The sequence below is a fragment of the Glycine max genome, chromosome 18, assembly GCF_000004515.6.
Source record: "Glycine max cultivar Williams 82 chromosome 18, Glycine_max_v4.0, whole genome shotgun sequence".
Taxonomy (NCBI): Eukaryota; Viridiplantae; Streptophyta; class Magnoliopsida; order Fabales; family Fabaceae; genus Glycine; species Glycine max.
In genome coordinates this window covers 11,805,554-11,821,425 of record NC_038254.2, presented here as the reverse complement: position 1 = coordinate 11,821,425, position 15,872 = coordinate 11,805,554, and the positions used below count along the sequence as shown (strand labels likewise).

General features: G+C 31.4%; 1 protein-coding gene across 1 annotated transcript; it reads right to left on the bottom strand.

Moving 5' to 3' along the window:
- Window positions 1–7,195: 7,195 nt before the first annotated feature.
- On the bottom strand, window positions 7,196–7,913 carry LOC100527633 (uncharacterized). Its single transcript, NM_001248289.1, is given in 1 exon segment — window positions 7,196–7,913. A coding segment is annotated over 1 exon segment (498 nt). The 5' UTR covers window positions 7,751–7,913; the 3' UTR covers window positions 7,196–7,252.
- Window positions 7,914–15,872: the final 7,959 nt, after the last annotated feature.

The following is a 15,872-nucleotide window of genomic DNA, read 5'->3' as shown; positions in this document are numbered from 1 at the left end:
ATCCATGCATCAGACCGATAACATCTTCGACAGATCGTGGTTTTCTTGGTTTACACAAAAGGACAAGAATTTCTTTTGGAGATTTGTCAATCATTGCATACAACTCGATTAGACATTTAGAACTAAACTGCGAAAAGATGAAAAATATCTTCCCCACTTCATTGTCATTTTTAATCTCCATACAGACATACTCAACACAACCCTCACCTACATATACATGTTTACGGTAAAAACCCACAAATAAGCTTCTTCCACCTCCAATGGCATTCGTAAATGCTTTTCTCATAGCAGCAAGCAACATTTCCTAACTATTTTTAATGAATTTAGGAACATTAGAACATTCAAACAATAACCCCTAAGAACTTGATACCACATCACCATCGTAATACACAACAACGACGACTCTTTCCATCTTCAATCCACTTCTTTGGCGAAATATCAAGACAATGCAATGAGCTGTCTCAAACCACTTGTATTTATTAGCATCTTGTATTGTTCTCTCATGTATCAATTATTAACCAATGCCAAGATTTCACTGACAAAACATACGATTCTATTTTTGGCTTGTCAAATCGCGATAAATATGGTTGTTAAATCACAATATAAAACATTAAATTTTACTTTTGAAAAAACTAAAACATTTTCAAAAAAAACACCATGGAATCATGATTCCATTATGTTAATCAACACAACACAACCATGATTCTGTTGTACAATAGAGGTGAAAATAAAATTTCAAAATGAAAGCATACCAAAATTGCATATCTGTGGGGAAAATCAAATAGCACACCAGAATCATGAATCCATTGTGTTATTTGGGAGTGAAAAAAATTGCACAACAAAATTGTGTTTCCGTTGTGCAATTTGGGGGTGAAAAAAAATAACAATGAAAGTATGTTTCCGTTGTGGTGAAAAAATAATAATAAAAGTACTTTTGTTACTATGAAAACGTACTTTCGTTGTTGTTTTTTTCACCTCCAAATTGCACAACAGAAACACAATTCCGTTGTGTAATTTTTCAAGGACCAGTTTTGGAATATGGATAAAATACACCCACACGGGTAATGCTATTAGTAAAAGTGGTAGTGCCAATAGCAATACCCATTATTCAGATTGTTGATTCATGCACCTTCAAATTGTTTCCTGTACCCTTTTTAGATTATTTTTTTTACCTTTTAGATTGGTCAAAAGCCAAAATTTGTAATCATTTCGGAATTTAATTTTACATTCAGGATTGATCATTCCAAAAACAGAATCATTTTAATAGAAAGGGATGGAGAATGTGGACAAAATAGAATCGTATTTCCAAGTTGAAAAGATGGGTTCCTTTTCCATCTTGCATTTCTCATTGAAACAAATATGAAAAAGAAAGATATTGATATGTTCAATTCCAATGTGGAAGAGCAATTAAATAAAGCCAACGACCAAGTGATCAATGAGGTAGAGTCTAGGCCTAAAAGAACTATTGTCACACCAAATAAGTGGAAGGATTTTGTGCTTTATCAGTAGTGTAAAATTTATTAGTATAAGAGGGGTATTAAGGGGATTTTATTTGCCTTATAATGTTCCATATTATGTTAGAGTGAATTAGTTTGTTAGAAGGAGAGTCACTGTGATATATATAACAATGTTGTAATGAATTGGAAGGCAATGAGAAATTAGTCAATTATCCTCTCTCTTTGTTCCCTTTTCTATTTGAGGTTCTTCATCCTTAAATTTAGAGATTATCACACATCAATTGGTGCTTTGATTGAGAGACAACCACCTTTACACATGACTGACAATACATGTTCCAAGAATAGCAGTACTGCTACTGACAAATTTGAGGATCTGATTCAGCGCATGACTCAATTACAATCCACGTTCATGAACAAAATGGATGAAGTTGCAAACTGTGTTGTAGTTTTGGATAATCGTTCACCAATTTCTCATTCTTCACCTTACACCAATTCATCCTCACCAACACATTAGAAACACTACTTGAAGTTGGATGTTCCCTGCTATGAGGGGGAAGACCCCCATGGATGAATCTTCAAGATTATTCAATTTTTTTATTATCACGAAACCCCAAAGGAGGAGTGAATCACTATAACTTCATTTTATTTTGATGGCACTGCATTGGCATGGTATCAATAGATGTACAAAAATGGTTAGATTAACTCGTGGCCCCAATCTCTTCAAGTTTTGGAGTCGAGATTCACCCTTACTGCATTTGACAACCCACAAGGTAAGCTCTTTAAACTCAACCAAACTTCTTTGGTTGCAGCTTATCTTAGTGAGTTTAAGTCATTAGCTAATTGAATTGTGGGGTTGGACTCCTCATTTCTGTTGAGTTGCTTTATATTGGGGTTGAAATAAGAGATTAAATCTGAGATATTGGCTTTGCAACCCACTTCCCTTTCTCAGGCGGTCGGACTTGTTCAGTTACATGAGGATAAGTTAAATGACCTGTTTTGTTTCGTTCGATCATAACCTCCTGACATTGTTACTTCTCCACCGGTGACACGAGTGTTTATGACGACGACATGCAATACCATAGAACCAGCTAAGCAAGTCACTCCTAAGCAACTACCGCCATTGTTACCAGCTCCTACTTCCTATACCAGATACAAGAACCTCTCTCTTGACAAGTTTGCACATCACAGAGAAAAAGGTCTCTATTACTATTGTGACTAGAGATGGGCCCAAAATCACCATTGTGTTGCTCGATATTTCTTACTAGTGGCAGAAGAGATTGAAGAGCGGAATTAACAGGGACAAGAAGATGACCCATTTTTTTCAGTCAATCCAAGACCTGATTCAAATTTGGAAAGGGAGGCCCACTCGGCACAATTGAGCCTTAATGCATTATTAGGAAATCATGCTTCAGAAACATTATGAGTTGTGGGCCAGATTTCATCACATTCAATCCAAATTCTTGTAGATAGGGAAAGTACTCATGACTTTATTCAAATGAAGATAGTGCGAGAATTGGGCCTGGCTTGCAGCCCAACACCCATGTTGAAGGTCCAGGTTGGAAATGGTGAGGAATTGACTTATGAGCAAGTCTTTCGTGGGGTAATATTGCTCATCTAGGGGCATTAAGTTGTGGTATATCTTTTTGTTTTAGATTTGAGTGGAACATATGGGGTATTGGGGGCCCAATGGCTCAAACAATTGGGGCATATCCTGATGGATTATCAACCCTCGCAATGCCTTTTTAGCACAACTATAAATATGTTGAGTTGAAGGGTGAGAACATTAACACCCTTACCCCCATTAATTACCAACATCTACAAAAATTGGCCCAAAGCAGCCAAGAGGCCCAATATTTCTCAATTTGGGTGTGGCCCCAATTCCTTAAAGGATCCATAGGCAATATCAAATCCTCTTTCTCATCCGCAATTGCAACATCTTCTTCATTAGTTTTCATCTCTATTTGATGAACCTTCTAACTTCCCATCATCATGCATCACTAATCATTCCATTCCATTGCTTCCTAACTCGTCACATGTCAGCCTTCATCCTTACAAATACCCCTACACTCAGAAGGTTGAGATTGAGGCACAAGTGTCCAAGTTACTGACATGATTGGATTTAGCCAAGCACAAGTCTCTTTTCGTCGCTAGTTCTTCTTCTATAAAAGAATGATGGTTCCTGCCGCATGTGTGCGGATTATTGAGCTCTAAATTCCCTCACTGTGAAAGATAAATTCCTCTTCCACAATAGATGAATTGTTTGATGAATTAGGGGCAGCCACCATTTTCTCAAAATTGGATTTGACTTTTGGGTTTCATCAAATCCACCTTCAACCCCAGGACATTTCCAAAACGACATTTTGCACCCACGATGGACATTATGAATACCGTATCATGCCCTTTGAGCTCTGCAATGCGCCAATCACTTTGCAAGCCACCATGAATGACCTTTTCTGGCCACTTCTCCACAAGCACGTCATCGTCTTCTTTGGCGATACTCTGGTATATAGTCGTTCGCCAGAACTTCATTGGGAACATCTTGCTCAGGTCTTTACTATACTCTAGCAAAATAACTTCCATCTCAACATACAAAAATGCTCTTTTGTCAGTTTCAAGTTGCTTACTTGGGACATATTGTCTCTTAGGGTACCATGGCTTTGGACCCTCACAAACTCCATGCCATCCAGACTTGGTCAATGTCTTCCTCTGTTAAAGCTTTACGTGGGTTCTTAGGTTTAACTAGGTTTTACAGGAAATTTGTCAAGAATTATGTTGTTATTGCTTCTCCCTTGACAACCTTACTTAAGAGAGAAAGTGGTCACCGGAGGCACATTCAGCCTTTGACGCTTTGAAGATGGTGATGATGACGACTCTTATTTTGACCTTGCCAGACTTCACTCAACCATTTATAGTGTAGACTAACACATTTGGCTTTGCTATAGGTACAATTCTACTTCAATCTGGCCATCCCATAGCTTATTTTAGTAAGTTATTTTGTCCCAGAATGTCTCAATCCTCCATTTACCTCCAAGAATTACACACCATCACTAGTGTAGTAAAAAGATGGCGACAATATTGATTAGGTAACTACTTTATAAGCCAAACTGATCACTACAAGTTAAAGGAACTGTTAATTTAGGCCATTCAGATGCTGGAGCAACAACATTATCTTTCCAAGCTTCTAGGTTATGATTATGAGATCTAATATAAACCAAGGTCTTCCAATACAATTGTTGATGCCTTGTCCTAAGCTCCGGAACCACTCACTACCACTTGTTATCTTTTGTCAGTTCCTCAGTTCATTTTTGGATAAGCTTAAGTAAGAGCTGCAATTGGATTATGAATTCTAGTACTTGTGTGATAAATTTTTGTTTGATCCTAATTTTAAGCATAATTAGGGTTTATTGTTGTGAAGGGGGCAAATTTGGGTCAACTCCTCTTCCCAGATTAAGACATTACTAGTCAAGGAGTTCCATGAATCCCCTCTAGGTGAGAATGTAGGAGTGGAGAAAACATTGCAAAGACTAGCTAAGAATTTTTAGTGGACTGGAATGTGCAATGATGTCCTCCAAATTATGGTTCATTGCTCTGTATGTCAGCAAACTAAGTATTGCTCCAAGAAGTCGATAGGGTTGTTACAACCTCTTCCCATTCCTTTCCATGTATAGAAAGACCTTTCCCTTGATTTCATCACTGGTTTGTCACCCTCTCTCGGTTACACAATCATATTAGTGGTGGTTGACCGCTTCTCCTCCAAATTATGGTTCATTGCTCTGTATGTCAGCAAACTAAGTATTGCTCCAAGAAGTCGATAGGGTTGTTACAACCTCTTCCCATTCCTTTCCATGTATAGAAAGACCTTTCCCTTGATTTCATCACTGGTTTGCCACCCTCTCTCTCGGTTACACAATCATATTAGTGGTGGTTGACCGCTTCTCCAAGGGTATTCACTTAAGAGCTCTTCCTATGAGTTTCACTGCAAGAAAGGTGGCTGAGTTGTTCATTTCTCTTGTTTACAAACACCATAGATTTCCAGCAAGCTTGGTTTTAGATCGTGACCCAATTTTCATCAGCTGCTTTTGGTTCGACTTGTTTAAGCTAAGTAGGACATTCCTCTGTATGAGTTCGACTTACCATCCAGAGACAAATGGGCAAACCGAGGTTATGAACATGACCATTGAGTAGTATTTGTGGGATTTCATCCATGTCAAACCTTCCTTGTGGGTGAAATTCCTTCCATGGACGGGATATCATTACAACACCTATATTCATTCAACTTCTGATTTCTCTCCATTCCAAATTATGTATGGTAAGCCAACCCTATCAATTCCTGCTTATGTGAGGGTACTTCTACAAATTGCTGCTTGTGATCCTGTCCTCTTGGAACATGATGAGATCCTTGCCTTGCTCTAAAAGAACCTTTTGAAAGCTCACAATCGAATAAAGGCCATTGTTGATAAACATCGCCACGAATGTACTCTAATGGTATGAGATTGGGCATATGTCAAATTGCAGCCACACGAACAATTTTCACTCTTAGGTTGCAAGTTTACCAAGCTTTCAAAATGTTTTTATGGCTCTTTTCGTGTGCTTGAATGCATTGGGCCTGTAGCCTATCGCTTGGACCTTCCACCTTCGTGCAAGATTCATTCTGTTTTCCACTGTCTAAGTTGAACCTCCTGCAGGCCCTCTTCCTAGTCAAGTGGATTCCCTTCCTTCTTTTGTTGTAGGTAATGACCCTTTGGATGTTCCTCTAGCTATCCTAAATTTCAAGAGGATTATCGTGGATGGCTCTAGTCAATGCCAAGTGCTTGTCCAATGGGAGGGTCTCTCCCCTGATGATACTTCATAGGAAGATTGGACCACTCTGAAGGTTGCTTATAACCTTGGGGACAAGGTTAATTTTGATGCAGGGAATATTGATATGTCCAAGCCCAGTGTGAAAGAGCAATTAAATAAAGCCAATGACCCAATGATTAAGGAGGTAGAGTCCATGATTAACAGAACTGTTGTCACACCAAAGAAGTGGAAGGATTTCGTGCTTTATTAGTAGCGCAAGATTTAATAGTATAGGAGGGGTATTAGGGAGATTCTGTTAGCTCTAGAATGTTTCCTATTCTATTAGAGGGAATTAGTTTGTTAGAAGGAGAGTAACTGTGATATATATAGCAGTGTTGTATTGAATTGGAAGGCAATGAGAAATTAGTCAACTATCCTTTGTCCCTCTGTTCCCTTTTCTATTGGAGGTTCTCTGTCCCTAAATGCAAAGATTATCACACATCACATATTGAAAAAAAAAAAAAAAACAGAGATACAGGAAACAACATGGAGTAACAGAAAACAACAACCTATTATTCAGCTGCAGTATTCTCGTGTATGGGAATGAGAGAAGTCCCTTATATGTTTGTGAGTTTTGGATGAAAAGGGGATAGAAGATAACTTTTTACATTTCTAATAAATACCTTTAACTTGACAATTTTTAAAATAAAAAAGAAAATATTTGGATCTTCAAATAGACCGACCGAGCATAGCACCTACACGTTCAGGCTTTTTTTTTTAGGAAGAGAACTACTTCATTTCATTCATAAGAACATAGTAAATACAATTTGAAATATGATCAAAGTTTTGGATGCTAGCAAATGATAATGATACTCGAACTAACAAGTGAACAATATTATTGGCTTACCTCTGAATAAAACTCACGAATGAGTTAGAAAATATTCTTTAGAACTCCCTACACTTAGAAAAAAGGATTTGAACATTTGTGTTGTGTCTATTACAACTATGGAGATCATCTACAATGGACTAACAATCAACTTCAATCTCAACATTTTGGTAACCAGTTCATGTATCCAATTAATCCCTTGTAACAACGCCCAGGCTTCAGCTTCCAGAGGGCTTGGTTCACCATAGTTCCACTGCGTTCTGGCTTGTAGAAATCTACCATTTTCGTCCCTGATACACATTCCAGCACCAAAGCAAGATATGCTCAGGAAAATTGCAGCATCCACATTTAATTTCAGCGAGCCAGATGTTGGAGGAATCCAGATTGCATGAGCTTGACTTTGAGGACTGGGAGTGTTCACGGAGTTCCGTTTTCTTTCATGCTTCCACTCCACGAGTAACTGAGATGAATTTGATAGAGATATGATGTGGGATTTCCACAGCTTCAAAAATTTTCTGATTTCTTCTAGTCCAGATCGTCCATAAGATGATTGCCAGTTACTCTTTGATATCCGTTTCAAGGGAAGATAGGAGATGAAATAACAATGCTTTGATGCCTTCCACTGCATGAAATTGATGTTGAATAATGTTCCATGACCCAGCCTTTTTCCATATAGTTACTGCATGAACGCAACCAAAAAACAAGTGCCAATCATTTCCAAAGTTAGTCTCACAAAAGGGGCACTCGTGGGGGCAATGAACTCCTTTGGACTGCAATTGAGTTCTTAATGGCAAGCATCCTCTCAAAATCCTCCAAAGAAAATGCTTTATTTTAGGAGGTATTTTTAGCTTTCATAATTGCATCCATTCGTCTTCTTCTTTGAGATGGTTGGTTTCAATGATTGAATTCACGAGGCAATGGTATGCTGTCCTTGCTGAATAGTCTCCATTTTTTTTGTAAGTTTCCTCACACTTTCAGGCTTAGTACTTGAGGTTGTGGACTGTCCAATTAAGGACTCCTCATAATTGGTTGGCCTCTAATCCTTGGGCTGAATCACTTTCAATAAATAAACATAACTCTCTTTAAGTTATGCCAAGTCACACAAAGAGAGATCATTAGGATTTTTTAAGGTTTTAATTGACTTTAGAACTTTCTAAGGTTCTCGGTCGTGAACAATACTATACATGCATACTTAATATTTTAATCTTTTTGTTTAGTATATACAACACTGCATAGCTTTGTTAATCTAAAAACTAAAATTTACCTTTCTTTTTTCTTTCCCTCTAAAATGTCAATCCCAAACACTTAAAAAAAAAAAAAAGCAATTCAGTTTGATTTCCAACATGCAGTGTGATGTCCGTAGTTCTATTTGATTCGGAATATTTTTTTAGGAGACAATGTAAATTTTATTACACTAAAAGTGTATAGAAATTGAGCTTCGGCATTTCATTGAGTAATAAGATATTTCTAAAATATCATAAAAAGTTTAATTTAATTTTATCCTTAGATTAATGATTAAATCTAATTAACGAGGGAAAATAAATGTTTATTTAGGAAGTAACGTATTAGCTTAGCCAGTATGAACTTCTTTTTCTATGACTTATTAATTAATTTGTATTTTAACCTTAGCATTATAAAAAATAAATGTTTAATTATATAATTAAGATTTAAAATAAAAAAATTTAAATACATAAATTATCTTTTAATTAAAATTTGTAATAAAATTAATATTTTTGAACATATAAATTATATTTTAGATTTATGATAAATAATTTACAATGATACATTATTATTTAATTATTGATATTTTCTTTTAAAAATATTAAAAATTCAAGTTAGAACTAAAAATATTAAAAATATATCTCAGAAGAGATAAAAGATTAAGAAAAATCTCTAAAAACACTCTCACACAAGAAAAATAGCTAAAAATGTTTTCGTTAAGTAATGATAGCTAAAAATAACCTCGTTCAATATAGCTATTCTAATTTTTATATATATAGAAAGAAATTAGTCAATGGAGCATTAATATATCAAATATTTCTTGCGTTCCTTTTTATAATTGTTAATTTTTTTGAAGGTTTTGTTTCTATTTATCTATTATTTTTAAAGTTGAAAATAACATTAATTAGTTAAGTTTTTGTTACTTACACTCTTATTTTCTACTCAAACTGTAATTAATTTACAAATATATATTTACATTGAAGTAAAAATGAAAAGTATAAAATAAAAACTTTATAACTACTTTATTAACATCAAGAAAAATTATTACATTTTTTATTTTTATATAAAAATATTAAAAGACGGATAGTAAAGAATGACGGGACTATATCTAAAAGAACTGAATAACTTTATTATCCCAAATTATATTTTAATTAGAAACTTCAGATTCTAGTTTAGTTATTTTTTTTAGTAAAGGACTATTCATTCCTCTGAATGTAGTTAAAATTTTGACCCTTAAATAAATTTCAATACCATGATAAATTAATTATTGACACTTGCCCAGAAAAACTTTGAGTTTAAAAAAAACTATTAAAGAAAAGTAAACATTATATTTAAATTAAATATCATCAAAGACCAAATTTACGTATATGACAAAAAATATGTCCAATAACGAAAAACAATAAATGCCCAATATGATAGTAGTACTTTATATATTATCCCACTATAAATCTACAATGAAACTTTCTTCTGTAAATTTCCAATCACGAAAAGCTATAAATGCCCAATGATATATTGGTCACTCCTATTAACCTTTGTATGGTTTGAGCATGCCCACAAGCTTTTATGACCCAAAAAACGAAAAACAGCTCTAGGAGAACATGCTTTGTACCCCTCTGTCAAACTAAAGAGAATCCAAGGACAACAAGCACCATTCAAATAAAGCTCAAAACATGTAGATGCTGCTAAATTAGCCATCAAGGTATCAATCATTTATTGACCTTTTCGTGTTATATTCATATGTACATAAGATCGAGTATTCTTTCTTTCTACAGTATATCTTACTTTTTATTTTATTTTTTCTAAAAGAAAGTTCTTTGAAGTTGTTAATGGAAAGATTTAGTTTGCACGTAAGCGCTTCCAGCCTATCTAAGATTATAGGTTAACTGTAGGAGTCCCCACTAATAAAAATAAAGACAAAATTGCTGAACAATGAGTGATCAATTAAATAACAAAATTAACTTATAATATATCATTCATTAATCATACGAGTTGATTACGTTCATTAGTTCTTAGTATTCGTTTTAGAGCTTAAATAAAATTGATAATTAAGTAATTTCTTTTGGATCCAATAAGTTAATTGGCTTAACTTTTAAGTTGGACCATTTTTGTTTAATTTTAACAAAAGCCAAAGTCATGTCATCGCCAAGAGTCTTAGCAAGTTGCATCCAAGTATAAAAAACCATTTTGCCGACACTTAAATCCCTCATACCAGATGCATATTTCTCCTAATATCTTGGGCGGTGGGCCATTGCCATAGTGGTAATCATTCCACATTGTTAATCGTAATGTTTATTAATTAGAGTAATGTTACAAGTCCTATAATCTCAGGTATTTAATTAGTTTTGGCTCTTGGGATTTAACAGGGGCACATAGCACTGTATTTCTACTTATGTAAAAAAAAAAACACTGTACTTCTTTGGTATGTAAAGATCTGTATATGAACCTTTGAATTTGGCATATTTTGTGTTCAATTTACGTATTGTGTTTTATACAAATATAATTTTTAGCTTATGAATTGTTTTTCAATTGTGAAAATAAAAATATTTAATTACAACTATTAAGTTGAAAAATTACAGTTTAGCTACATTTATGTATTTAATTATAAAGTTCATGTAATGTTGTTTCCTTTTAATTAAAAATTATATGCTTTAAAAAATCAGATGAAATTTGTACTTAAATCAATACACAATACCTTAATAAAAAAAATACACAATACATATGTTTAATTTTAATCAATTTCTCAGGAAAAAATTTCATGTGAAAAGGTGAAAATCTTATTTTTCTGATTAATTTTTACTACAGTAAATATATCATCTTACTCTTTATTAAATTATTTGATATGATTATTAAATTGTTTGATATGATAAAAATAATATATAACTCTTTGATTTCTAGAAAATTTATCTTAAGATTCTAAAATTTTTATTTATTCCAAAAAACATAATTTTTGTATTTCACAGTTTTCAGGAATCATGATTTCATACATGAAAAACTTTTTCTCTTCTATCAAATGCTTCATTATTTTAACATAAAATTCCTCACCTCTTCATGAGTATGTAACTTAATTTTATGAAGACCCTTTAAAATCATTCCTACTAGATCGACAGGACAAACATGTACATAAATTTGGCAGAGCAAGAATAAGCAGCAACAGAAGCAATTTGCTGTTGCTTGTGGCATAGGGCATATAGAGTTAATGAGTTAAGAAAACAAGTCCGCTAGGGTCACAAACTGCATGTGGCTGGTCTCACTTTTGGGACCACAACCAAAAAAAAAATTAATCCAATGGATAAGGATAAAAGATATTCGTATCTTATAAGAAAATATGTTTAATTTTTATTGTTAATGTGAAAGTTTTATTAAGAGATAATCTGTAAATATTTTTATAAGAATCCATTACAAGTGAATTATGAAATCCAACTCATCTAAATTATTTATGATAAAAAAAAAAAAAAAAACTTCGTAGGCCCACGCAGACGCATTGTTCTCGCTTTCGTACGTAAGATGCAGCAAATTAAGCAACCAGGACACAAAGAATAGTGTCAACCACATGCATGGTTGATCCCTTCATTAGCCACTTTGCTCTTCGCTTTTTTCCACGTTCCACTTCAACAACACAGTCCAAAGATTTTCCCTTCCCTTCAACGATCCCACGTGTAATTTGTTGAGCACAATCTGTATTAATTATTAGTTTCTTTCAGACTAAACATTCACTTCAATTTGTGGCAAAATATATAATAACAGAAACTCTGTAAACTAGATATATGATTACTGCACTTTTTTTTTAAAAAAAAAATAGTAAGTTTAATATACAAAGAGGAAAAATAAAACTCTGTAAACTAGATATATTCTAGACTATTCAAAAAGGGAATATATATAAAAGAGAGTTACCTGATGACTTATTAGGAGAATTTTCATTATCTTTTAGGAAAAGGAACATTTTTTTAAAGAATTGGTATAAAAATAAATAAATAAAACATTTGATAATGATATTTATAGTACATGTATATTTAGACACGTACGCTTGCAAAAATTGATTTTGAATCAAACACGTGATATTATAAAATTGATATTAAGTAAACTTGTGTTTGTAACATGATTTTTGCTCGAATAACACATATTAAAAAACTGATTTTGTCACAATATAATTTAAAACTTACAATCAAAATTGATTTTATGTATATATTACCAAAATGTGTTTTATTATTCATCATTAAATAGGGTTATAGTTAAAATAAATTATATGACTCAAGTTAATGATGATGTAAAAATTACTTCTAAATACTTCAATAAAACTTGACTACGTCCACAATTTAAAATATGTTTCTAACACACATTAAAACATCCTGATCAAATGTCTTAAACTCAAGTCATGTTTTTCAAGCGTTAATCCAAACCTTCTCTTAGAAGTATTATTTTAGAGTAAGTATGTTAGGCATACATAAGAGTTAATATTAACTATCCATGAATAAATATGAATAGTTAATATTCTCCTTAGTTTTATATGTAGAGTATGTGATTATTCACATTTTTTTTAAACATGGTGTTTGGTGTATTATCTATATTAATTTTATATTTTTATTTTTTTTAACCACTTCTCTAGCTATGATGGCTCTACACTAATTTATTTTCTCTTTAATTTTAATTTTTGCCAGTTTTAAACTCACGTGAACTACTTTATTACAAAGTTGAAATCTCACCAATCTACCATTAAGGGAATTAAACTCACATAATTATGAATGAAATCCATCATAGTTCTAGTAAATTTTAATTAATTAATAACAAAAATTATATTGAAAAGAATGTATTGCATTTGCCATAGCATTCTTTTTAATGGTAGAATTACTCATCGGATAATTAATAAAATTGTTTTATGAGAAATGTTATTCACTTGATACAACTCTTTGTCAATCTTGTTGAATGGTGGTTTGAGCTAGCCTTTTCCGAAAGTGTATTTTTGAAAAATACAATACAAAATGTAAATGTGATAGGACATGGATATAGATAGAGACATTTGATGACGAGTTTTATAAGTTATGAGACTCGATATAATATAATATAACATAAAACTGTTATAAAATAAATGTAAAATATAAAAGTTAATATTTTATAAACACAAGAAAATATTATGTTATTTTGTTATTGTGCACTTATTTGAGGATTAAGTCTCGTTTAGTTTAATTAATTTAATGATTTTTTGTAGCCATGCATTAGCTGGAGGTCACATTAAGTAGATTCAATATATAAAAATTCATATAATTTAAAAATTATTTGATATTTTATCAATCAACTTTTTATCTTAACATACAATACATTTCTAAAAAAAAGTAAATGTTGGCTAACTGCGTACTCATAAATATTTAATTTATCTAAATTTTAACATACGTAATTATTATTTTTTTATAGCAACATACTTGTATTATTTCCAAAGCAATTTGTTAAGCAATAAAATTCCGAGGACTATGAAAAATCCGGTGACCAGCGTAAGAATTTGCTACTCTGGTTAGACCATAAGCAACTGAATTCGCTAGCCTCCTTAGAAACCTTAAAGTTTGGTGAAATATAAAATAAATTGTGACATTGATCGATGATAACGCGAATTCTGAATTATCTAAGTACTTATTATGAACATGATTCACTAACTGTTGAAAATTCAATTCAATTATAGCGTCCTCAATGTCAAGCTCAACATGCATAATTATTTAACAATTGAATTCGTGAATTGTCTATTTTTAAAAAATATTAAGGCCATTAAGTTTCCAAATTTTACTACTGGAATAAGTGAATTCATTTTACTATATTGTGAGGAAAGAAATTCACTTCAAAAATAAATATTCTGTAACGTGCACCACATACCACACTAAATCACTAATGGTAGATGAAAAAATATGAATGAGTGAAAAAAATTTCCCTAAAAATAATCAGCTAAGCAGATATTTGATATCAACAAATCTGATAATAATTCATACTAATGTTATGTGACAAAATGAATAAATAAATATTTTTTTACATACTTCACGTTATCATTTTGACCCACAAAACATGTTGATATAATTTAATGAATTGTTCATTCACAATTTTTACTACTCCACTAAAAGTTGTTTGTCATTAATTGATTTTGGATTTGGGTTTAGATGCTCTTATATTATTAAACAATGTGATATGGTTATATTCGAAAGAAAAAAAAATATAACTTTATCATATCTAATAAGTGAATTCTATAATTGATGATTTTTTATTTAATAAAATATATATTAGTATTTCTCTCCAACCTAATATATCATATCATTCGACAAAATGAGAAGATTCAAATTGAATTGATTGAACGTGATGATAGAGACATTTAATTTTGGCATAAGTGAGCATCATGTAATGTAGATCATTATGGATTATGGAAATGCAAATGTCATTGGCTCCTTGCAATATTGCATCCCTTTAGCTTAACTCATACTCTTATCTATCTATATATATATATAGATATAGATATATAATAGAATGACCCACAAATATTGACACTAAATGAATAAGACATGTTTGCAGTACCAAACTCGGAAATTTCATTTCTATATGATCTTATGCTTTACTCGTACAAAATATAACTAATATGGACAATATCCAATGGATTAACCTATTCATAAAGATATAAGATTAATTTACTGATTGAAAAAGAATAAAGGAAATTAAAAAAAAAAAGAGAATGGATTGGAGAAATCACAAATTCAAATATGATATTTCAAACAAAATTAATAAATTAATATTTATCAATAAAAAAAATCCATTCATAATATTGATAATTAATTTGAAAATGACCTTACATGGTATATTTTGTATTTTTCTATTTAAGTATAATATTGCATGTCAAGATTTATACAATTAACTAGAAAGTTTTCATACATAGCATAGGTATTTTCTAAATTTAAATAAAATTTATAAAGAAAAAAAATAAATTTTTATTATTAACAATGAATATTGTATTATATTAAATAAGACTAGATTAAAGAGGTAAGACTTTTAAAATTAAAAAAAATGAAAATAAATTATTGAAATCAAGACATCTTTTTCATTGATATAGTATGTCCAATTTAAAAATTAAAAGTTAAATCCAAATTAAAGATAAATTAATATCACAATAGGCTTAAAATTAAGTTTATTTAAAAAGAAATAAAATATTTTAATTTTGATAGAGTGTATTAGAACTAAAAGTAAAATCAAATCAAATTAAACAAATATTATTTGAAAAAAATAAAAAATTAACAAAAAAACAGTAAATATTTAATATACGAAAGACTTAAAAATATTTTTTATGTATGTAAGTTAGTGCTTTTTTATTTATGGTTCATGTAAGTTCATTTTTTTTTAAAAAAATTAGTTCATATAAGTTTATGATTTTTTTAATTTTAGTCTTTGTAAGATATTTTTGTTTATTTTTAATCCCTATAAATTTATGTTTTTCTTTGGTCTTTATAAGCACAAATTTATGAAAACTATAAATAAAAAAATTAAAATCTTAAAGAGACTAAAATTGAAAA